Genomic DNA, 24727 nt, shown 5'->3' on the forward strand with positions numbered 1-24727 from the left:
TGCATAACATTTTAGCAGCCAGTAATGTAATACAATGTTGTAACAACAACTGCTCATTTAATCACAACATAATAACGGCTAATAATATAATTACAACATGTGTAACATAATTACACAGCATAACTGTGAATAATTTAAGAAAGATTTTGATAAAAACTAATAATGTAAGACATCAAAACTGCCTACTCTGCAATAAACAAGTGTAATAAAAATGCTTAAAAATTGTGAGCAATGTTAAAAATATAAAACAATGTATTAACTGCTAATACTAAAATAATAATATAATAATAAAAATGTTACATTACAATTTCCGTGGCAATTTAATTTTTTTATTTTCTAACTAAAACGAATTACAATGTTGTCAGAAACTGGAAATGTATTATCAGCAGGATGTCCAGCACTCACAAACATCAACAGGAACACATTGCTCAGCACAACCACGAGGCAAATCAGTGTTGTAAGCTAACAGCCAACATGAACCAGGACTTAACAAGAGTCCAAAAGAAATATCTTTTATGTGTTGAGGGGATGTATTTAGATACAGCTGTGCTTTAATCTAACATCAGCATACTAACCTGTTCTCTATTACTAACATTTAGCTGTATGCTGCAGTTGATAACTAGTACTAAAGCAGAGTACAGCTAAAGCTAATGGGGGCGTCATTAGTTTTGTCATTTTTTTACCTGAATGCTGTTAGAGGAGAAGTTTCAGCAACAGTATTGTCGAAACAAAGGTGTATTAAATCTGCCCTGAATCAGCGCTCTTATAAATAGGAGTAAACAATGCTCTGTATTCTCCGCCACCACCTGCACCTGTGTTCCCTTGTGCTTCTCAAGTGCATCTAAAGTGAGTTATTTCTTTGTCAGTTTGATAATGTCACATATTTGTTTAGCTCCATTTATGACTAATTACAGTGTTTAATTGATGTATTGTTTGTGTTTAAATATTACTCTTTGTTCAGAGCTAATGAGAATTTGAGTTTAGTTTGATAATTAGAAATAGTTAAGATTAAGATGAATGAATTTATTAGTTATGCCGTACATCTTTCTGTTTGTGTAATTAATTCAGACCCACTACTTGATGAAGTTAAAGGGAAATTTATGTCAGAATAAAACATTTTGTGGAATCTGCTACGTCAGTCACACTAATTTCGGTTATTAATAAACCAGCAAACTCCAATTAAGTTATACCTAAAATAGATATAACACTACCCAGATATTACTACCCAGGGGTGTAGCACAAAATTCTGAATCCTGTACATAGGCATTGTCTATGGGCAACCCCCCAAATCTATGGGTATCTTTGTGGGCCGCCCTGACACGTTGCCCCAGTACAATTTTTTACACATATACGCTTTTTCCACCCAGTCCGACACCCATGTCACTTTTTTGTTGTTGGTGGTTGTGTGAGTAAAGTTACCTGTCTTTTCCTCTTCCCTTTCTTCTCCTCTGATCTCCCAACCAGCTGCTTGACTTTAACAGCGCAGTTATTGATGATTCACAGAGAGGAAATCAAACCCAGTATTCTGAATGATGAACCAAGAAAAGGCCAATAATGGTCCATCTTTCTCCCATTCTCATATATCTCTCTGCCTTCTCTCTCTGTCTTTCTTTCCTTTAATCTTAATCTCTGTCAGGCTAGTGACGGTGTATTGGTTCAGAGGAAGAGAGAGAAAGAGGTGTAACTGCTGGTTTTCTGCCAGGTTTTGTTCCTGTTGACATATAATCCATGTTAATAAATGGCTCTTGAGGTCATCACAATGTAGCCGGAGGGAAAATAGGAGAGATACAGAGGCAGGCAGCAAACTAGGTTTTTCTGTGTGAGCTTTGAACAGGGTTTATGCAACCTTACTGTTAACCTTGTTTATATTTTTGGAATTGTGTATATTTTGGATATGTGTTTATAGTTTATATTTGGCTCTTTATATTTGCCCTCTTTCCTACTTTCTACTGCAACTGCTGCACAACAATTTCCCTTGGGATGAATACATTTCTATCTTATCTTATGCTGATAAGATATGTGGCCAAAAGTATGTGGACATTTCACCTAGATGTGGCTTTCTAAAATCATGGGCATGAATCTGCTGTTGTAACAGCCTCCACTTTTCAAGAAAGGCTTTCCACCACATTTTGGAACCTAGCTGCAGGGATTTTCACTCATTAGCCACAGGCGCATTAATTAGGCAGAGTACTGATTCTGCGTGATAAGGTCCGGCTCGCAAATCGGTCTTCTAGCTTACACCAAAACTGTTGGATGGTGGTTGAGGTCAGGCCTCTGTGAAGGACAATCATGTTATTCCAAGACAAATTGGAAAAACCTTTTGTTCTGGATGTGGCTTTGTGCATAGGCTCTTTGTCATATTGGAATTCTGTTAACCTCCACTGCATTGTTATTGCAGTTCCCTACTTTAAAAAAAATAAATTGCACTATTTTCTTTTTTAACATGCAGAGGAGGTAGCAGTAATATTTCAGCCCTGCTGGGTGGTGTCTGCAGACCTTTATTCATCTCAGGCTGCACACAACTTCCAACTTGGTTAGGGCAACCTGTATGTGGACTGAGAGGCAAAACCTCAGGCAAAAAAAGTTCAGAAATGACTGACTACACCACTGCAAAACTGAAAGCTGACTCGGATGAAAATATCAACATTTTTATCAACTCCTCTCTTCTCTCATCTGTACTATGGTGACTTGACAGTAAGAGGTAAGATGTTTAGAAAGATTTTAGTAAGAAAATGAACATGAAACCTTGAAAACAAAGACAGCAACCTATTAACAGAACTTTTAAGAACCTTGTCTTAGATGCATGGTTCTTCTTTGCTTTTTAGTTAAAGATATACAACATTAAACAGACAAACCTCCTTTGTGCTGTTTGATAGGCGAGTGAAGTAAGCAGCTGCGACAAAGATAAGTCATTTTCAATGAAGAGAGTAATTTTCTTTCACTTTTAGATGATCATTCAACCCTGTCTCCTGGAAATTACATTTATATATCACTAATTTGTTTTGCCAATTTGAGAGAAAACATCATTGTTATCTGGATCTAGTGTGTTTTTGGGAGATACTTTTGTTTTGTACCACATAGACAGGAAGCATACAGACCTGGCTGGGGTGAAAGGTAGGGAGATAAAGTGGAGGACAGCGAAGACAAGCACTCACATCCTCAATTCCTTGTATGGTTTAGTTAAAGACACAATAATAATAATAATAATAAGAAGAAATAATAATAATAATATTACTAATACTAATTCTATATTATTTATAGAGCGCTTTTCTAGGAACTCAAAGACACAGTTAAAAAAAGGGGGTAAAAGGGTAATAAAAACAACACACAAAAAAATATATATATATATCTACAACACTCAGCAATGACTCAAACATTAAAAGCAATTCTGAGGAGGTGGGCGTAAAGTTATGGTAAACTCTCTTGTGTATCAAGCAACTGTTGTCTTTAACACATCTTTCCCTTTTAAGTGAGAATTGTGAATGCTTAAACATAACCATAAAAATACTGTCATGCTTTAGTTGCTACAAGCAAGAGTATTCCAGGAGTAGATACTATAAAAAAAAAAGAGATGTGTTGTCAGTCAATGTTTTGCTGATACATTTAATACGAACATTTTGAAACTTGTTGTTGCAACTTAGAGACAAATGGAGAGTGGTGTATTATGAGTCCACACACTGATGGAGAATTCAGGGGGCACTACTGAGATAGGTCAGGACCCAAAACATGGTCCAACACAGTAAACCTCTTCAGAGTTTCTCACATGGTGATGCCTTCATTTTCTGTAATCCTTATTGGCTGTGTGTTCTTCTGTGCACCATTTTGTTTCTATCCACTGACTCCAGCTCCCAGCATTACTAAAAAGGATCTGAACACTAACCCAGAGGTTAGTTAACAGCAGTGTCCAGTGGTGGCCTAAAGGTCAGTAAAGCAAGCTTGTGACCTGGAGGTTGCTGGATTAAATCCCCAGACCAGCAGGATAAATCTGTGTGGGGATAGCGAAGCAGTGCTTGCCCTTCCCTCATTACCACCACTGAGGTGCCCTTGAGTAAGGCCCTTAACCCCAAACGTTCTAGTGGAGCTGCTGTACAAATGTGATCAGGGCGTTCCTGCAAAAGAGAGGTTTCCTCTCAGTGAACCTCCATGAATAAATAAAATAGAAACAAAAATCTGGTGTTTATTTACTGTAATTGTCCTTGTTGTACTGTGACAACACATCTGTTTGAGTATTCAGTCAGCAGCACTAACACCAAGTACCTGTAACAAGAGCAGAACTGACTGTGGCTTCACATTGTTTTATTTTTTTACACTTTGTTGAACCTGCATTAACTACTTTTCTGGCCACTTGGGGTAAGCAGGAACGAGCTGTAGACACAACATATCTTCTTATTAAGTTGTTATGGGGCACAGCTGTCTATTTAGCAAACAGTTGTCTATTTATACAGCTAGTAGATAGTGAGCAACATTATCATAGTCCAATATTTACTCTCCTTTGACTTCTATCTCCACCAACTCGTGAAAAAATCCATCTATCATGCTCCACTATATTCACCAGCTAAAGGCTGTAAACAATGTTTTTGCCCCAAACTAGATGGAATTAACATAGAATTTGCATGTCAGCAAAGGGGAGACTCGTAAATACCCGTAGAACCGATTTTCGTTCCGATATCTTGAGGTCAGTGTTCAAGGGATCTCTTTGAAAATAGCCATGGCATTTTTTCCACACCAAAATTAGCCCCCTTCCCCACATGCTAGCATGACATGGTAGCAATTGCTGCGTTAGGTCTAGTTTCAGAAGACACCAGTATCTTCACTATAACTTTAAAATGGAGTCCGCTACAGCCTCTGAACGACAGGCGAGTGCAAGAGGTAAGGGGAATGGGGTTGCACATGGAGTGGCCAATCAGATTTCAGGTGTAGCAAGCACCACCCCCCTGTGGGTTCGTTCCTATGGGCAACACCTTTCAGTTACACATAGTTATCCATTGTTGATATAAACATATTGATTATTGCAGATTCAAATTCCTCTTTTCTTGGCCAATACATATAAAACAGCCCCAGATCCAATTTACATAAAAGCACTTTGAGCCATACTGCATGCTGTAGTGTATTATTATATAAATTAATTGGTTAATTTTTTCTTAGATAGAAGAATAATCACATTTGCCCCTTTATTTTAAAATTATTTAAAAATCTATGTTTTGTGCAAATTTGTGTCACAGAAATATATGTGGATTTATTTGTGTAGTACACTCCCAAAATACCCCACTCAAGGTCAGAGTGTGTCACAGGGACCATATGTTCAATGTTTTTAGCTCTGCCTCTTCTGTGCCAAAGACAGAGGGCTGAAAGGAGCCGACATGTTGTGCGTTTGGTTCGTGCAGTTATGAATGAGCAGCTATAACCAGCACAGATGAGCACGCATTAACAGATGTTATCAATGAAACAATAGGAGGAACCCTCTGTGCTGCAGCATTTCTCTGCACCACTTGATGGCACTGCTCCTCCTCTCTCGTCATCCTGTCCTCCCTTCACCACTCCCTACCTCCATGCACTCCTTTTCTCTCTCGCCCTTTTCCTGCGTCTCCTCATCTCATGTAGGGGGAAGATTAGAATCGCCAGAGAGCACAACGAGGATTACCAGATCGATATCGGAGACAATCTCTTTCTCCCATCTCTTTTACATGGTCTATCCCTCCATTTCCCTCTCCTCTCTGCCTCTGTCACTCACTTGCGCTCTGTGGTTAATTTGTGTTTTCACCCTCTGCCCTTCAAGTCACTCTTTGCTTCTGGGTATATAAGGGAAAAACGAGAGAGAGAAGGGGTGGAATGGGGGGTTGGACAGATAAGGAGACAAACGTGCACAAAAAAAAAAAAAAGACAGATACAGCTGAGATGAGAGATTTTGTTTCTTTTCACTGAGATACAATTGATTTACCACGACCTGATTTCACACACAGTCATAATATTCAATGCTGTTAATTCATCACACAACACCGGCTAAGCTGAGGCTCCGGGAGAGACGGCATAACCCATTTCATACACGGACACAGATTCATAGCTGAGTGGCGATGATAAAAACACCTAGAGGTATTTTTCTGTCCTTTCAGACAGACTGAGGCCTGAGGAAGAGAGGAGAGGAGAGGAGAGGAGAGGAGAGGAGGAAAAGGACAGAAATAAACACAGATACACACACACAGGTGCACAGATCCATACCAGTTTAAAATAACAAGTGGAACCGAGGAGGCTTGTTTGTCCAGTTCCCTGGTACACAGAGAGGTGGTAAATGAAATCCTACAAAAAGAAGATTAGTCAATAAACTCAGGTAAACACTTATAGTTGTGTGTGTTTGTGTGTGTGTGTGTGTGTGTGTGTGTGCGTGCGTGAGTGCATGTGAGAGAGGGGGGGTAGAGAGAGGGACTCATCTTTTATGTATGAGTGTTTGTTTAGCTGCACTTGCAGCTGTGCCTGGGTTACTTCCCATCTCAGTCACACACAACTGACTAATAAACCTCCTCACAAAGTGTAAACACACCTCTAGAGACACTCCAGTTCAAACTGTCTGAACGCCACTATATTTACTATATATTAAGTCCGGACAATCAGTTCAGGAACAAACCAAAAAAACATGGATTTTGGTAAGTTTATAGGTGTGTAAATTTATAAAAACATACAATATTCTCATTAGTTTTGATGTGGCTCCAAGTTTTTCACCTGAATGGACTTGCAATGCATTTTAATTTGCTTGTTTGTGCATTTTTGTCAGTGAACAGTGAGTGTGCGTTTGTGCAAGTGTGTGTGTGTATTAGCCACCCCCTGGTACAGAGTTCTTTCTGGGACAGTGCGCTTCACAATCATCTGTTCCTGACCAAACACCCATTTCCTGTGTCCAACTGAGATACAAGCTGGCCACACGAGCACGCACACTCTCTTTCTCTCTTGCATAATCAGTCAAGTAAAGTCTGCCAAAACTCATGGCCGAATCAGCAAGTCCAAAAATCAAAAAGACTAATGTGAATAACACACACGCACGGACACATACACACACAAATTGAACATGACTCTACAGATGTGTGTGAGTCTCATTGATATGCGTGAGCAGAGCCGTGTTATTGGTTCCTACGGGCTCGTTTGGGGCTAATTAGAGAGAGTAATGAGATAAGAGGAGTGGGAGAGGGAGGCGATGCTCTGATGGATGTGGGGAAGGGGACGGCATCTCAATGAAGAGAGACTCCCAGGGAGGGAGAGAGATCAAATTAGAGGATGAAAGGGAACAAGAGCGAAGGTAGAGAGGATGGAGTAATGCAGAGAATCAATAATGTGGGCTGAAAGGGAACCTCGGCGCCTAGGGGCAAACGCTCACGACAAAACAGATCATTTCGACTCTGCTGCAGACATGTTCACTTAAACTTGAGTCGTGCGCATAGTTACCATCAATTATTTATTTCCATGTCTGTCCCCGGCACATAACACTGGCAGCCATATAGTGAGAGTCTGTCTGTGTTAGGGTCAGATCAACAATCATAAAATGTATGTGAACAAACACAGAAGTAGTCAAGTAGTCAATTCTGGGGGGGCAGAGTCACATTTTTCTTGTTCTTAAAAACTACATTACTCAAAAGGAATTGTTAGTTAATACGCTTATTTGCTTTCTTGCTTGGAGTTATATGACAAAATGAATCTGTAGCCACACATTATGTAATAACTAAAATGTAGTATATTTTCACTTTTAACATTATGTAATAAACAGAAAAAATAAATCATTACACATTATGGTGGTTATTACAAAAAAGTAGTTGCACCTTCTATGATGAAAATGTAATAATATGGTGGATTATTTAATAACTGAGCAAAATGGATCTTCATCTGTAAACATATTTACCTAAATCAAACTTCATCTTACAAATACAAACTCAGTGACTTCATGTCAAATGCTGACCTGCAAAAACTCATTTTGACAACTCAGACGCTTTTATGTCCAGCAGGATTTAAAACTTTCAAATTTTTGTATAATATGTAATAATTTAAATTTATAAAATTATATGATTAAATAAATGTGGGATAATGTATTACATATTGGGTTCAGGCTGTTTAAAATAAGACCGATTTTTTTTACAAAATGTCGGTGTTCTTACATAATGAATTTATAATTGATTACATTTTGCCAAGTTATTACATAATTCCTCCTGGGACCCAGTCCAATGATTTGTGTCCTCTGTAGTGGAGATATGGTTCAGACAAATCACCTTATACTCTATCAATCCCTGTTGTACTGTAAAGAGGACATTCTGGACTTCCCCGTCATATATCATTTGATAGGCTGAGATGCTGAGAACTTCCTCTTTCTTTCTTTTCAAAATGGACATTTTATAGAGGCAAATCCAATATTGTTTATCTTTTGTTACTATGATGACTATGATGTTCTTGTTTATTACCATGTTAGGAATTATATATTTAGTTCTGAAACAGTGCACGGCTATAATAAATTTTTGTTTTTAAATTAATTGCTCTTTTATGTCAATTTTAGTGGACACCAGGACCATCTTCATGTACTTAATTACTTCACATTGTTGTAGGAGAAAGAACTGAAGCAGAAAGGATTAGCAGTATCTTGTAAAGACAAGATAATTAAGGGAGATACAGATTTGGACCTGTCAGATGATGAGAGAGATGAGGATGAGTTTTTAGCTGTGACAGAAGAAGATGATGATGAAGAAGAAGAAGAAGAGAAAGAAGATGGAGTAGGCTCAGATGAGCAGACAGATACAGAAGCAGACAAGCACGAGCAGGAAAGACAGCTACAGGAGTAGCACGTTTGTTTCATTCTGTTCCAGTGATTGATATTCATGGTAAAAGTACTACAAATTCTATTTTTACAATGAATGGATAATTCCATGTAACGCACACAATACAGACACAGTGGTATCCCAAGTGGTGTTGGCTCAACAAAGTTTGTACTTATGAGTATGGTAGGAGACCATATGACAGCTTTATAATTACACCACTCAATGGTCTGTTATTTCTGAATAGCAGACTGTTGCTATAGTCGGACAAAATCATATTTAAATGAATATTGTGTGTGAAATTATCAATTTTTATGTAATAAGGGGGATAACGCACAGCAAGCGGGTCAGTGTTACTAAATAAACCCCTTCAGGGAGATTCAAGACCTGCATCACCCTGTTAAGGTTTATTTCTTACCAATAACATTTAAACTGTTACATTTTTTATCTTCTAAGTTTAGATATTTACCATAAGATTCTTGGTCCTTTGGTCCACTGTAGTGGACATGCTATACAATTTTAAATATAAACAAACCTGAAAAAGTCTAAATTGTAAGATGTTTTTTAACCCTAAAAAAGTAGTAAAACACAAGAAAAATGACAAATTGGATGACCTGAATATTTTTCTTGGTTCTCAGGAGGTGCAGTGCAGTAGGTTAACATGTTGAAAACATGTGTACTTGATCCCAGAGATTCTGCTTCATAAATGTACTGAGAGTACAAGTTCAGTTAATTACAGGTCAGAAGAGGGAAAAGGAGAGAAACTGGAGGAAAATAACAGAAAGAGAAGAGTTCACAGGCTGAGCTGAACACAAACACACAGACACACTCCCACACACAGTTGGTGAGTCAGTTTCTAGCTAGCTTACAGCTGATGTCAGTAACGTTGGTCCACTGACTGTTACATTACATGGACAGCATGAATGGTCCAACAGTTAAAGGTTTGAGAATAAAGCTATGTAGATGAAAATTCTGAGTTATTATAGTTTTGTATTTTTAATTTTTGTTTTCAATTCTGTTTACAGAGTGGGTTTGCTCATTTTCAGTGTTGTTTGGAGAGAGCCAGACTAACTGTTTCCATCTGTTTCCAGCCTTTATCCTAAGCTAAGCTATGCTGTAACTTATCTGATTAATATAAGTATTGATTTTCTAATTAAAACTCTTAGCAAGAACGCAAATAAGTTTCCTAAAATGTAAAACTGTTTCTTTTAAAACAACATCACCGAGTCAAAGGTCTTTAGTTGCAAACATGAGAACTGGTATTCCTCCTCTAACTATTCAGGTTAGCAGATTAAAAGATATTCACTGCCTTTACTTCTGTGTTGTATTGTACTGTACTGTGTGTACAGACTACTGAGTGTCAGTGTTTCATGAAGTCTCTCGACAAAACCCTCAAGTAATACTAGAATATGCTTTTAATGGTATCATATGAAAATGTATGCACTGCAGTCTGGTCTATCTGCTTTATATTCATTTATGGTTCCTTATACTAGGCTGAACATATTTGTATGCGAGACGCAAAAAGAAACCTTCATCATCATCATCAGTCATCTGAAAGGAGAATACTGTTGTCTACACTACGTTTATGTTTCCCCGGTGATTCTGCAGTGCAGTCTGTGTGTAGTTCATTTTATGTATGCATACCGTTTACATTTTCATTAAGGTTTTATTGCATTTAAAATTCAAGCTTTGCTGATGCAGCAGTTAATCTTGGATTTAACTTTCATTACAGCGCATAACAAAACGCCCCAAATGTGGCTTCACATATTCAAGGTGACGTCTGTTGCTTGTTTGATTAGTTAGGTTGTAACATAAAGGCACAACAAAATGAATCAAACCTGAGAAAATCTTGAAAAATTGGTAGAAGCCAAATGTTCTTGTCTATAGAGAGTCCTGTGTATAGAGAGGCGAAGCAGAGGATCGAACCACTGACCGTGTGATTAGAGGACAACCAGATCAACCAGGTATTCTCCTTGTTGAACTGTATATGATGTTGAAAAGTAGGCCTGGACTCCGCCATGAGAAACAAGCTGAATATGAAACACTAAGATAAAAGTATGTTGCTTCTGAACTGCAAAAGCAATTAGACAGGATAACGATTTAAACCTCATGTGCAAATTTCTTACTTAACCGCTGCAACACTGCTGATTTACATCACCGCTACCACAAAATTCCCAAGTGCACCACAACCCCTCAGGCTCAAATGAATGAATTTGGCCAACCAAGCATCAGCGAGGGTCGTCATTAAGCAGTCTGGGTTGGATAACACCCACAGTTTCCCACTGAGGTCCCTGAAGAGATAATCCAGGTGACAATAAGTGACAACTGCAAGTAGTGTCTATGTGTATGACTGAGTGATGGTTTACTATTGGTAGTGCAGCTTTATCCTAATTGGCTGGTCTCCCCTCCCCAATGTGCTCTGACTTCTATTAATAGAACAGCAGACGAGCCCGGGTGGAACCTGATGCCTCCCTTTTCTTGAGCAACAGAGAGGACCTCCACATCCTCTCTGTTGCTAATTTGCTCCCTACGTTTTTCCCCCTTCTACGATCACAAGGGATAGAAAACTATCTGCCTCCTTCTCTCTCCTGCCCGTGTTTCCCCCCTAGTATTTTAGCCTGTGTCCTTGTTTAATAGGCTGATCCCTCCATCATTAATTAAACATGATCACAGGCCATGTGTCTCTCACTGCGCTCGGATCTGCGTTTAGGCTACGCATCCCTCTGCTCTTCGGTTCCCTCTCTCCCGTATCAGGATTTTTATTTCTCAAATAAAGATCCTACACTCTACTTGTTTTTCATCTGTCCCTTCTCACTTTACCTCTCCTCATTCTGTTTCCTTCTCTTCCTCCGCTGTGCCCCTCAGGTGGTCTCTCTTAACAGCAGTAAATTATTCATCAGGCTGATATCCGCCCAGGAGACAAAACCAATGGATAGATGTACAGATAGAGATGAATAAATAAAAAGGTAAAAATGATACATCCGGCGTCTACTTCACCATTTTGTCCGAGGATGTGTGTGTGTGTGTGTGACGTGCCAGCGTGTGGGAGCACTGGTATCCCTGTTTGGAAATCCGGGATCATTCCGGAGAAGCATTCACGATGCCAGAAAATGCGGAAGCCAATGATGGTGATAATGAGAGAAGGAAACCTTCAGCAGGAAAACCAGGCCAAACCGTCGGCCTGCCAAAGACAGCAAGGGAGGGGCAAAAAAGAAGGAGAGAGAAATAAAGGGGGGGGAAAAAGAAACACAAAAGGATGGAGGGAAAATCAAACTAAATGTCATGGAGCCTAGCAGTCTGTCATGCAAAGTCAAATCCAGCAAATATACTCCGTTGTGTCGGAAGCAGTTAAAATGTGTGCCAACTTGTTAGTAAATAATGCGCAAGGATAACATCACAAACTGCAATACTAGACGTGGACTTGTGTTTAACTGTGTGCAATAGGCTGCAATGAGATAACACTGAGGGAAGAATACATCTTTAAATATACTTTAATATTGTGTTGAAATTTGGGAGTGATTTTTTATCGTTGGACATCTTAGATGACACAAAATAAGCGGGTTTTTCTGTAAAGTTCCTGGAAAAGATGGGAATGGTAATGTACAGGGAAAGGTGGAGACAGTGTCATAAAACATAAAAATGCTCCACAGAAAGAACAAATGAAATAAAGAATGATAAAATAAATGCTGAAAAAACAATAAATAAATAAACAAATTATAAACCAATAATAATAAAAATAAAAAACAGGCCGCTCAAATAAATAAAAATGTGCTTTCCGAAAAGACTTGACATTGACTCAGACAGACTTATGTCCTCAGGCAGGTTGTTCCAGAGCCTCGTGGCCCTGATGGCAAAACCTCTGTCCCCTTTAGTTTCCAGCCTGGACTCTGAGGATCTAAAACTACACTAAGGGTCATAAGGAATTAAAAGGTCTAAAATATAATCTACAGCCAGGCCATAAAGATAATTAAAACTAATCATCAAGATCAACAAACAGGGAGCCAATGTAAAGAGGCTAAAACCAGTGTGATATGGTCGTACCTCTTGGTTTTGGCTAGAATCCTGGAGTTCTGAATATTCTGTAGTTGTTTTTAAAGTTGAATAATCAAGGCGTGAGCTAAAAGCATGTACACCAGTTTTCTGCATCTCTAGAATTTAGAATATATTTTATTTTTGCAATATGATAAAAACAAGGTTTGTAATATGTTGCTTAGCATACTGAGGTCAGTGGGCTTAACAGGGAGGTACAACTGTGTGTCATCCGCGTAACAGCGAAAAGAAAGTCCATGTCTATGGATGACCCAAGGGGAGCATATAAAGACAGAACAGAATTGGTCAAAGAATTTACCCTTGAGGCACACCATAGTTATTAAGGGAAAAAGACGACATGAAGCTGTTAATGGGGACACAAATATTCATATTTGACAAATGTGATGAGAACTTAGCAGACTTTTCTGCTAATCGAACGAGTGCTTTTGTGAGTGCACAGCAAGAATGTGTAATTTCTCTAAAAGGCAAGCAAGCAATTCAACATATATGAAAAATAAAGTTTCCAAAGATTAATAATAACAAAATTTACTTGGACTTAAACTGAGCAGTTCTTTAAAGGAAATTCCTCTTGAAATTACTAACGAAGCAAATAAAATGTCTCTATTGTTCTTATAATTAGCACCAAATTACATTGTTTTTACAAGAAATCCTAACCTTTATTAGAAAATGATGATCCAATCAAATAATACTTTACAAACATTATACATAAACTGTTTTGATGGTGCATCAAAAGTGCATTTTATGCCCCTACCTCATATACCTGCAACTAATCAGTCACAACTGTCACAACTTTACTGTTTTTGTTCACTGTCATCGCTCTCATCAGCAATGTTACAGCAGGCAGTTGTTTTCAGCTAAAAAATGTTGGCTACCTGCCCAACACCAACCCACAGACATACACAATTACTGACTAGCTGGTGAACATTTAGCAGCTAAAGAGCCAGATAGTTCCCTCATGAGCTGGTGGAGACCAAAAACAGAGCTAAAAGAGATTAAATATTAGACTTATATTCATCAGGTGGCCAGAAACAAAAACAAAACAGCCAGATGTGTCAATACTGGAATACTGTTTGCTAACATGTTCACCTTGAGATCATATGTCAATGGTGTGCTCAATGTGTTTTTGCTGCCCCCAAATGGCCAAAAAAAAGTTTAAGATCACAATGACATCACCCTGTGGAGTGGGGTGTAGCACCTCCAGCGCAGGAGGATAGACTTGGAGATGGCTTGTGAGAGCTGAGACCACCAACTCACCTGGTGCCCCTTTGAATAATTACTCTCTCTTTTTTAAATGCAGTAGTGTGCTGGACCTGAGATTGTTGCTGCACACTCACCAGGGAGGACTGCTAGAGTTATTTGTTGTGGACTTTGGAAATAGCTAAAGAAGCTGAGTATTTTTGTGTTGACAGTGTGTGCAGCCACAAAAGTAATACATTTGTGTTTGTTAATTGATCTGTTGTGCTTGGTTGTGTCCTGGGGGAAGCCATGGTTGCAGAGAGACCTGCTACAATCACACTTACAGTACGTCCTGTGAATATTTGTTCCATTCACATCAATTGAAGTCCATACTACCGATCAAGCATGCTCTTCCTGTTTCTGTGTGGTCTAGCAGGTCAGAGTTCAGCTTTGACCTGTGAATATAAAGTTGACAGTGTGTATGGAAATATAATTATTCCAGTGGTTTGTTATCTTTTTGTTGCACAATGTAGCTGCAATATAAAACCCTGCTAAATAAATCTTTCTACAATCTGCAGCATCTTTTTAGTCAGTTATTACTCTACTAAATATTTATTTATTACCGTCATCGAAACAGTCACAATTTCTTTTCAGTGCTGATTGAGGGGTAATTTTGTTAAACAGATGCTACTGTGAGCAGCACTTGTTGCAGAAGTTTATTAAGTAACCCATTTCTTTCAAGCCTTACAATACGACCTTAATGCGTTTGTATACGCGTAGTAATTCCCTTATGGTATGTGTCCACAGGATAAGTCGTTTTCACACTTCCCATTCATTGTCTGTGTAAGCAGCCGTGCAATGCATTCTGGTAGTGCCGCTGTGCATTTTGAGAGACGGGGCGTCACGTTGCCTGCTCCTCATTTGCATGAAGTAGATGTCTAGGCTACTTTATGGAAATCAGGGGCCTTCACCGCCTCTGGAAGCTCATGAAAACCTTTTGTACTAGCCATTGTCAATCTAAAACACAGACAGATTCAGCAACTGCATGACTTATTTCTTGCTTAGAATGTTTTCAGAAACACATTTCCGTGAACTATTTTCATATTATAAGAGAAAGTTTCAGAAATGTAGCTTTCAGAAAGCATTTGTCCAATCAAGTGCAGCCAGGAAGCATTTGCACGGTTAGAGGGTGTAGCTTTTTGTTAGTTAATAAGACTACAAGCATCTAATACTGGGAAGCCGTGTGACCCCTCTGTACGTCCAAAAGCACCCCTGTGGACACGTACCATTATTCTGGTTATAATCTACTAATTATTGTTGTTGGAAAGGAAATGAACAGGTGCAGCAGGTTCCCACCTGCTCTCTTTCTCTCACGACTGTGGCTGGAAATTCAGGAAATTACACACTGAAGAAGAAGTCAATGAAGCAGGCTGAGGAAAGCTGGGACTCTTTAAAAAATGTCCTAAAATTTTGTGAACTTCACAGTTTACTGACACATGAGATTGGATTTTTCCCTCAGGTATCCAGCTTGCTAATGTGTCTGCATAGAGAAGTTTTGATGTCTCAAATTAGGTAGGAGAAAATCAGTGGAGGATGTGGCATCATATCTGGTTTTCTAAGCCGTGACCCATACTTGAGGCAGTTAGACACATCATCACAGTCACCATGGCAACAGAATAGCCGTTTGTGATGTTTCCACAATTAGATCCACATATAGCCCAGCCTCTTTATCATCCTCCATCGCTTTCTATCGATCCAGTGTTTCATCATCAGACCCCAGATGTCTGTTACAACTGCCTCTTCCTCTTTGTGTCTGTAGGTCTTTGGTGTCTATGTTAATTATCTGTGGTTGTATATGTTTGCATATGAATGTGTGTGTGTGTTTTGCTAATCTCTGGGGAGGCTACCCTCCATTTTCAGCTTATCATAGCCACTTCCATATAATAATGAGCAGGTTAACCTCTGAAGATTCGCTTGACCCAAACTCAAAATTACGTTCTCCTCTGAACTCAGATCATCCATAACACTGCTCGGATCTGTTAGAACCAATAAAAAACACCATTACACAAAGAAAACTCACAGTTTAGACTCCAATCCTATGAATGTGACTTCAAATCTCCAGTCAAAAGACATCAAAACCATCTTTTATGTAATGTGACTGTTTGGATCGTTTCAGCAACGATACCTGTGTTAAAGCTACAAAATCTAAAAATTAAAAGATTTGGCCTTATTGGTTATTGTTCTAACTTTTGATACCATTTTGCACACCGTATACGGTAAATTCTCAGATGTGTGTTCTCATCATCAAATGTCAAACACCGGTCAGAGATCAACATGCTGGACATTGTTTCTCCGAGCCTTAAACCTGGCAAGGACAAAGTTTTGGCTGACGTGTTGTCACGCTGTTGAGTTTTTAAATGTTAAAGTTGTTTATGAATAATGTGGATAGAGTGTAGACATTTCATTCTTTCCCTATATTACATCATCTTGGGTTGGTTCGGTGTACATAATTAACTACCGTGTCTCATCATAGAAATGCTTCTCCCTCTACACTCTGAGAGGGAAGAGCTCGTAACTGATGGCAGTGTCATTGTTGTCAGACAGTTTTTTCTTTTTTACAGAGTTTAATATTGTGCATAAGTGTGCTTCTTACTATTAGCAATACATATGTTTTATTTTGAGTAACTTTCTGATGGGTTCTTATTTGTTTTACAGTCTCTGTCTGAGACCATACTTGTTGTGTAAAAGGTTGTAACACAGAACAAAAGGAAAATCAAACCTACATTCTGTCCACACACGCATATATGCAGACAGACATACAGGTTTGTGTTAAAACGAGGTAAAAACCAAACTTCAAGACAACAGTTTCGGCAAAGTTTGACAGTAAGATTTAATGAACGAACAACCATGCTGACTTAACACTTCCACGATCACATCACAAACCCAGAATATTTCCATCAGGTCCGCCGTCGTAGCCCGAGGTTTAAAGCGAGCTGAAATTCAGTTCACGAGCCGCTTTTTTTTTCTTTTTCTTTTTTTCTCGATAATTCGACCTCAACTTCCAAAATCACTTCTTGAGACACAAGTGGAATGAAACGCAACAGAATATGGATGAGCTCAAACTGTCTGACTTTCTATCAGAAGCCCCGTTTCAGAGGCAGTTAATTTTCGTCTTTGCTGTGATGAATACTCTTGTCTGTGACCTTTAGACATGTGTTTGACAACCGTGTATTGTGTCTAGTTATTAGCTCAGTGAGCTCTTGCAGTCTAGGAGTCATTCAAATTCAAACACAGACTGAATGAAAACATTGTGTGTGTGTGTGTGTGGTGTGTGTGTGTGATGTGTTGTAACGTTGCAAGTACCCCTTAACGAATCATTGATCATCCTCCTCTGACTACATATCCCTGCTTTTTTTTTTTTTTTTTTTTTTTTCGTGACAATTTCCTACGTAGTCGATGTACCGTCACTCGTGGATGACGGTGAAACAATGTGACATTGTAAGAGAACCTGGTGTCCGTTGTTCCAGGTGTACAGCGCTCTTTCTCTGGGGTTGTAGTCCATCATGCTGATGTGGGAGTACTGGTTGTGGAAGGGGATGTCAGTGTACTCGTACGTGGAGGAGTTGGTGTGGTAGGCAAAGTGGACCTTGGCCCCGGCCAGGTGGGAGTTGGTGACATACAGGGTGCCGCAGATCATGAAGGCCTCCCCTGCGCTGCGCTTAGGAAACCCGGTGTCCCAGCTCTGGAGGACTTCCAGCGAGCGAGAGTCCAGACGACTCACCTGGAGAAAGAGAGGGAGGGTTTTTCACAGAGAAACACAACACCATAAAACAACTGGTTACAGAGATGTGTAAAGCCTTTATACTTCTGCATGGAATTGGCGCCGTGGGTACGGTGTAGGTACAGCATAGCCTCAAAGCCTGAAGTGCTTCTCTCCAGTAATATAACTACATGTCGCAGCGACTCAGACAATTGTGACTGTGTGTGTGTGTGCATTGTCTGAAAATAAAAAACCCAGATGAGTTAATAATGCTGTTTGAGAATCCCTTGTCAAAAATACACACACACACATTCTCAGTGTATCCTCAAACACACACAGACAAACAGGCAAACCCAGGATGCTGCCTCGCTGCATGACATGCTCTTGTCTGTCCCCTCGTATTCCCTCGTCCTATTGTTTCACAGGCAGTGTGCGTGTGTGTGTGTGTGTGTGTGTGTGTGTGTTTGAGGAGAGAGATTTTCAATTTCAGTTGAAACAGTGGCATAGAAATCCCACCACCAACTAGTGTTTCGGTGGTGCTATTTGCAGAGCACCGCAGACACACCGGTGAAAGTATAAATGCTCATAACGGCATAGGTAACTTGCGTAGGCTCCTGTTTTAACAATCCCATGTTTGTTGGATTTAATAGCTGCCCCCATTGATGGACAGTAACTAATTGTATTTAATCACATGTTGAAGTGATTTTTTTATAAAAACTGGCCGAGCTGATATATTGGTCAATATTATAATACATATATCTATATTGGCATATATGCCAGCCAATGAGCTCAAACAAATGCATTTTTAACGTCTTGCTCTCTTTTATCCTGCAGTTTTCTCCTTGTTAAAATAACTTTTCTTTGGGGTTTAATTTAGTTTTATGAGTTGGATGAATTGTGTTTTGCTCAGCTCTTCCTATTTAATTGAAATTTATTGAAACCTGTCTGTCACTCGCACACACTCTCTCTCACACACACACACACACACACACACCACAGTCTCCTCACACTGGTGCACAGTAAAAGAGAAAATTAGCTGTAAACTTTATATTAAAATTATGTTAGGAAAACTAAAATACACTTGCTGTTCATTATGATGAATGACATTATTCAACCCAGCAATGTGTCTCTGTCAGCTATTTAAATTGATTTTTGACTTCTAGAAGTAAAGCAAACATGCGGACAGCAATAACTTCTGACTAAAACAAACATCAGTGGATTTATATTTAGTTTAAGTCAATCAACATTTAATGTGTCTTATTCAAATAGTGTTAGAAAACATCTTCATATTCTTTGCTTGTTATTTTGCAGAGTGCAGGGACACACACACACACACACACACACACACAGTGGCAGACTGTACCATTATGTTTCCAGCATTTGGGATGGAGGTATAGACGGCCCAGAGTCCCATCTCATCAGCCATGAGGTCGATGTCAGAGGATCCTCCCCAGCTGTAGGGAAATGTGTTGTTGTACCCGGCTCCACTAAGACTGCGCTGGAGCAACACGCTGCGAGAGCGGAAATGGTACTGAACCTGGAAAGACAGACGCATACATTTCTCACTCTGATCATCTGATTATCAAAAATGCTACTTCCTCCCTCCAGCCAGTCTCCTACCAGGATGTTGCTCTGGTGTTTGTTGTAGTAGAGCGACCCGTTGTAAACCACATGTCCGGTTCCTGCCCAGGGGTGGGGCAACAGATGCTGCACAAAGTTCTGCCCTTTTGTGAAATCCCCCATGGTTCTGTACTCCAGCACACGCCTGCCTTTATAGTAGCCGTCCATCGACCACACCTGGTGGAGGAAGAGAGGGAAACAGATCTTACCTCCAGGATGCAATATTAACACCCACCAAGCATTAATCCTGTTAAATGTGCAGAGAGATCCATAATGGTCACTTGCCACGCTTTGCAGTAACTTGATTAGATAATTACATGGTGTTTTTGGCTGGTACTCAAACTCTGTCCCTGTTGGCTACCACACACCTTCAGCCAATGAAATCAAGTCAAATCAGTGACAGCGAACCAAACATATGTAACTGACTCCGATAAAAACCGCTCACCCTCACAACGGTTGTCTAATCACAGCATAGCAACCGTAACTAGTCACAGCAGGTCTGTCCAGCTTTTGATTATTTCTCCACATGCTGAAGAGGTGGGCATGTGGCTGAAGTTTAGAGGGCTGTGCTTATTAAATTGCTTTTCCTAAAAATACAAAAGTATACCTCCAATGTAAGGGGCAAACGTTGGCATGTTTTGCTAACTAACTTATCACTTATGGACCTGCAGCGTTACTTCCAAAACCAAGGAACAGGATTACAGGTTAAACTAGAAAACCCACTGTGTGGAGGCTGGTCCTGAATCCTACTGTATAAGTAAATGTTGGCAGCTCAGTTCTGCTAACAACTATTCTGAAAATGGATTCAGCGTTAAGGTAACATTTCATGTTTTCAGCCTCTCAAATATGGATAGTTCCTTTTCTCTGTTTGATATCATATTAAACTGAACTGAACTTTTGGAAAATATGAATCATTAAAGCATACATCAAGCATCTTTGTTGCTTGTCCAAGTAGACTATATTCTATTCTATAAAAAGCATTCTAACATAGTTATGTTCCATCCACATCACAGTCTGATCTTGTATTTTCCTTATCATTACTGCACTATAATAAAAGAGATAACTAGCTCTCCACAATCAAACAACAATGCTGTTTCTTTATTTCCATATCTTCTATCAATCTTTTTGCCAGAGACATGAAGCTTTAGCCTTTTTCTTTTAGCACATTTTCATGTATGCAGCCATCAAGTGAATATTCAAAACCAGCTTGTTGAAAGAAAGAGTCAGCAGGAGACAGAGTTTTCAACCCACACACAGTTAACGTTAATTAGCTAACAATTGCTAGCTATAGCTAATAAAATCTGCTAGATGGTTTTCTGTTTTCAGTGGAGGTGAAAGAGAAAACCATCAGAGATCCCTGGAGAAACAGACGAACAGAGAACGGGAGAAGATGAGGGGAAAGAGATGAGATGGGAGGGAAATTGAGTGTCGAAAGCATGGAGAATTAATTACCCGAAGAGGGACGAGAGGTGAACTAGATGAAAGAAAAGAGCAGAGAGCGTTAGCGAGAGAGAGCATTGTTGGTGAAAAAGACTCTCGTTATTCTCACTGCAAACAGAGGAAAGTAGAGAGGGCAGAGAAGAAGGAGCAGATGAAAAGGATCTTTTTTTTTCATGGGTCAAAGAAAAGAAAAATGACACTTGCATTGGTAGCACCATTTTTTTAAATTACAGTTAATTTGTAGCCGCAATATTCAAAAGTCGTATTGAATTAGAGACTTTCAGACAAAGGTAACTGATTGCAGTGATTCTGAGGGACTTCAATAACACAATGTTTAATTGAGACTCAGCTTGTGGTTTGCAAAGACAATGAAACAGACTGATTGCTCTCTGTCTCTACCACCAACACTCTTCTCTCCTCTAAATATTTCCCATTCCTCCCTAGTTTTTCTCCCTGCTTCACCAGCTCATCTGATGAGGCTTTCTCTGTTTTAATTCCCTTTAAAACAGTGTTTCAAAGGAACAGGAGTCCCTTTGTTTTCTGGCAGCTGTAATCTTCTTGCATTTGACTGCACCATTTGCTTTATATAAACAAGCTCCAGACGCTGATTATACAACAAACGGTGAGTGCAAGAAAGTGAGTGGGGACTTTTCTAGCTGTTTCTTGAACTTGCGCCTTCCCCTTCAGCTTACACCGATTCTCCAATTAAGAATAGGTTTGGATTTTTTTAAGTCTATCCTAACACAATACTCGCATGCTGTGAGGTGATCACTTTGTTTTGCTCACTGCTCTGTAAAAGATAGAGATCAAAATCCATAGTTCTAGTTCTTTCTTCTGTAAATATTTGCTTTTTATTTTCATTGGCTTAGGTCACTTTCACACCTGTAGATATAGAAAAAATAAACTTGAAAAAAAGTCACTGAACAACATTTGAAATAATGAATAAATTATGAATATTCAGATTTTTTTCATCTGTGCGGCCTTGGGTGGAAAATTCTTAGCTGCAGAGCTCTATAATACTGAATAACATTATTCTATCTAATGTTTTGCACATGGTGGTGTTAAAAAAAATATCAAAGCATCGATATGTTTGATAACCTTGCCTTTTAGTTGGTCCAGGTTGTGTTCACAGTAGTAGTAGTTTTTTTTTACAAACAAACTAACAGGATTGAACACAAAGTCATGTGGAGTGACAAGAAACTAATTGACTGAACCTAACTAACCGAACACACCTCTTTTAACCCAACCACAGTGGACAAGTCAGTGGGAAACACTATTTGAAAGAAAGAAATACTCTCCGGAAAACAGAAAAAATGAATTTTTTACTAAAAAAGACCCATTCAATTTGTCTCTCTCAACTCAGACTGCTAAAACCTCATGTTGTCTCACAGCTTTCGTCCTTTATTTGTTACAGTGGAGTCACGCTAAAAAAGGATCACATCACGGTCAGTATGGAGAAGAATGATTTCAGCAAACAATGACACTTAAAAAATTCAAATCTTTACTGTTTACCGCAACATATCTTGACCTCCTTTTCCCCCACTTCCTCTCTTCCCCTCTGTGTTTTTTTTCTTTGTCATTGCCTCCCATGCTTCTTTCATCCCATCCTGCTTGTCTGTCCCGACTGTTGGTCTTTTGATCAACCTTCTCCCGCTTCCTCCCGACTCTCTTTGTTTCTTTCCCTTTCTGTCCACCCACTCTTTCATTTTCCTGTCTCCCTGCTTCACACCGCTACACCAAGGGGCCTCATTCTCCTTCTCTCTCTCTCTCTCTCTTTCTCTGCTCTCCCATCTATCTCATCCTCTCTCTCCCTCTCACACTACAGCAGAGACATCTTGACAGATCAGGGGATATCCACACCTCAGCAGCTGTTCTCAAATACAGCGACAGGTGTGTGCATGCGCGTGTGTGTGAGTGTAAAGTATAATGCGTGCGTACACACACATTCACACACACACACGCACACACACACACACACACTGATGAGCTAATGAAGAATTCATAAATGCCAAACTGGGACCCTGTGCAGACACTGTAGTCATGGATACCAAAGGATGTATGAGAATGACTTTACTTACAGTTTGTGTGTGCGTGCGTGCATGTGTGCGTGCGTGCGTGTGTGTGTGCGTGCGTGGTGTGTGTGTGTGAGTGAGAGCGTGTGTGGCACTTGTTCCACACAACCTTAACTGGTAAGATACAGGTTGTCCAGCCTGGAAACGTATATAATTTTATTTAAGAAAGTAACATGTACAAATAAAAACAGAAATATGTTTGCCGGTTGGTAGGTGATGTTTTTGATGCTTAATATCAGCAACCGCGTAATCATGACCTTATGAAATATCAAAGGCCGTCAAGGTCATCTACACGTACACGCCGGGAGTGTGCACAGACATCATGGTTTGGATTTATATCTGTATTCCTTAAGAAAAAAACTCATGCAATAAGTGCATTGTTCTACAAACAGTCAGTATAATAATGAAGTACACGAACAGCAACAACATCTGTCAAGGTCACAACATTTTCTTTTTTTCTTTGCTTTTTATGCGTCTTTTTGCGTTTTCATTCAGCAGCACCACAGATTAAATGAATAGCCGTTCAGCAGCCCACTCTCACACAATATGTGAGGGCGTTCAATAAACCCTGCACTACTCTGTGTGTTCTGAAAAACGTTCAATTGTAAAGTAAAGAAAATGTCATTTAGAGGATGTTTTGTAAAATGTGGAAGCTGGAATTTGCAGCACTTGGTCTTTTGTGCCTGCAGTCAGGTTTTTCATCATGTGGCCAGAAACCTCCAATGGGACGGTAATGCTGCTCTGTGTCTGCTGGATGTGTTTTTAAAGCCGCTCCTTTTCCAGTGATTGTTTATGGGGGAAAATGCTTTTTAGGGCCAGCCCAGGAGTGGCTGTAAAATGCTGAATAAATGTTTTCAAGCATGACAAACACTCTGAAAAGACTGTTTTATCACAATGTCCTTACGCAGAAGTAGAAGGAAGCCTGCAAAGACTTTTTCGCCGGATGTGCCCAACGAGCAACTTATCATAGAGGTTCAAATCATAGAATTGAAAGGGGCACATTTTTAGGGGGAGTATCCAGTTCTCCTTAAATACATCCTTGGTTTACTGGGAACAATACAGGTTTTAAACACATATTATATATTCAAAAAATCAGCTCTCCGAATGGAAGGAAATGCATCTGACATGTTTGCATCAAGGATACGCACAGTGCATTTTGGTCAGTTTGTTTACAAGAGAGCTCCACAGGGCTCCTTTAAGCTTGATAAAAGTGATTTCAGCAGATTACAGCTTTTTATAGTTTGACTGGCTTATTTATCCAGACATAACATTTACTGGCTGAATGTCAAACTTAGATTCAGGAGCATCTAGTACACAGCTCTAAAAGACAGAGACAGAAAAAGCCTCCTATTCTTGGGACAGAGATACAAACACACACAGGGACCGGGAAAGAGCCCTCACCCATAACCTCGTAACTGTAACAACAGTCACACTGGTAACTGGGAAACAGAAAGCAATAACTGGGATACTGCTGCTGTGTATAGCTTCTTCTCATCACCAGAGAGCAGCTCTAATAGGGAACAGGCAAGGGTCACCATGGCGATATAAATCACACCTGGCAACTGGGAGACAGTCGCCTTGACAACTAGCTTAATATGCGCTCCCTGAACAGAGTGTGTGTGTGTGTGTAGGAAATTGGTGAAGCTTGTAGCGAGTGAAGACAGAGTGCACACAGGAGTCATGTTAAAAGTAAGGCAGAAAGACAGAAGAAATACATTAAGAAAAATATAGTGCTACCTTGTGACCACATTCATAACACCTGCTTCACTTGTCATGTACACACACACACACACACACACACACACACACACACTGTACACCTACTC

General features: G+C 39.6%; 1 protein-coding gene across 1 annotated transcript in view; it reads right to left on the bottom strand.

Moving 5' to 3' along the window:
* Positions 1 to 9576: 9576 nt before the first annotated feature.
* LOC118326940 (noelin-2-like) overlaps positions 9577 to 24727 on the bottom strand; it is a gene marked incomplete in the record, with an annotated part of 31123 nt that continues 15972 nt past the window's right edge. Inside the window, 5 exon segments of the mRNA XM_035660105.1 lie at positions 9577 to 9588; positions 17472 to 17510; positions 17512 to 17790; positions 19133 to 19306; positions 19390 to 19566. Coding sequence (XP_035515998.1) covers positions 9577 to 9588; positions 17472 to 17510; positions 17512 to 17790; positions 19133 to 19306; positions 19390 to 19566 — 681 coding nt within the window.

The sequence above is a fragment of the Morone saxatilis genome, unplaced genomic scaffold, assembly GCF_004916995.1.
Source record: "Morone saxatilis isolate NCDOM2014 unplaced genomic scaffold, NCSU_SB_2.0 Contig17, whole genome shotgun sequence".
NCBI lineage: Eukaryota > Metazoa > Chordata > Actinopteri > Moronidae > Morone > Morone saxatilis.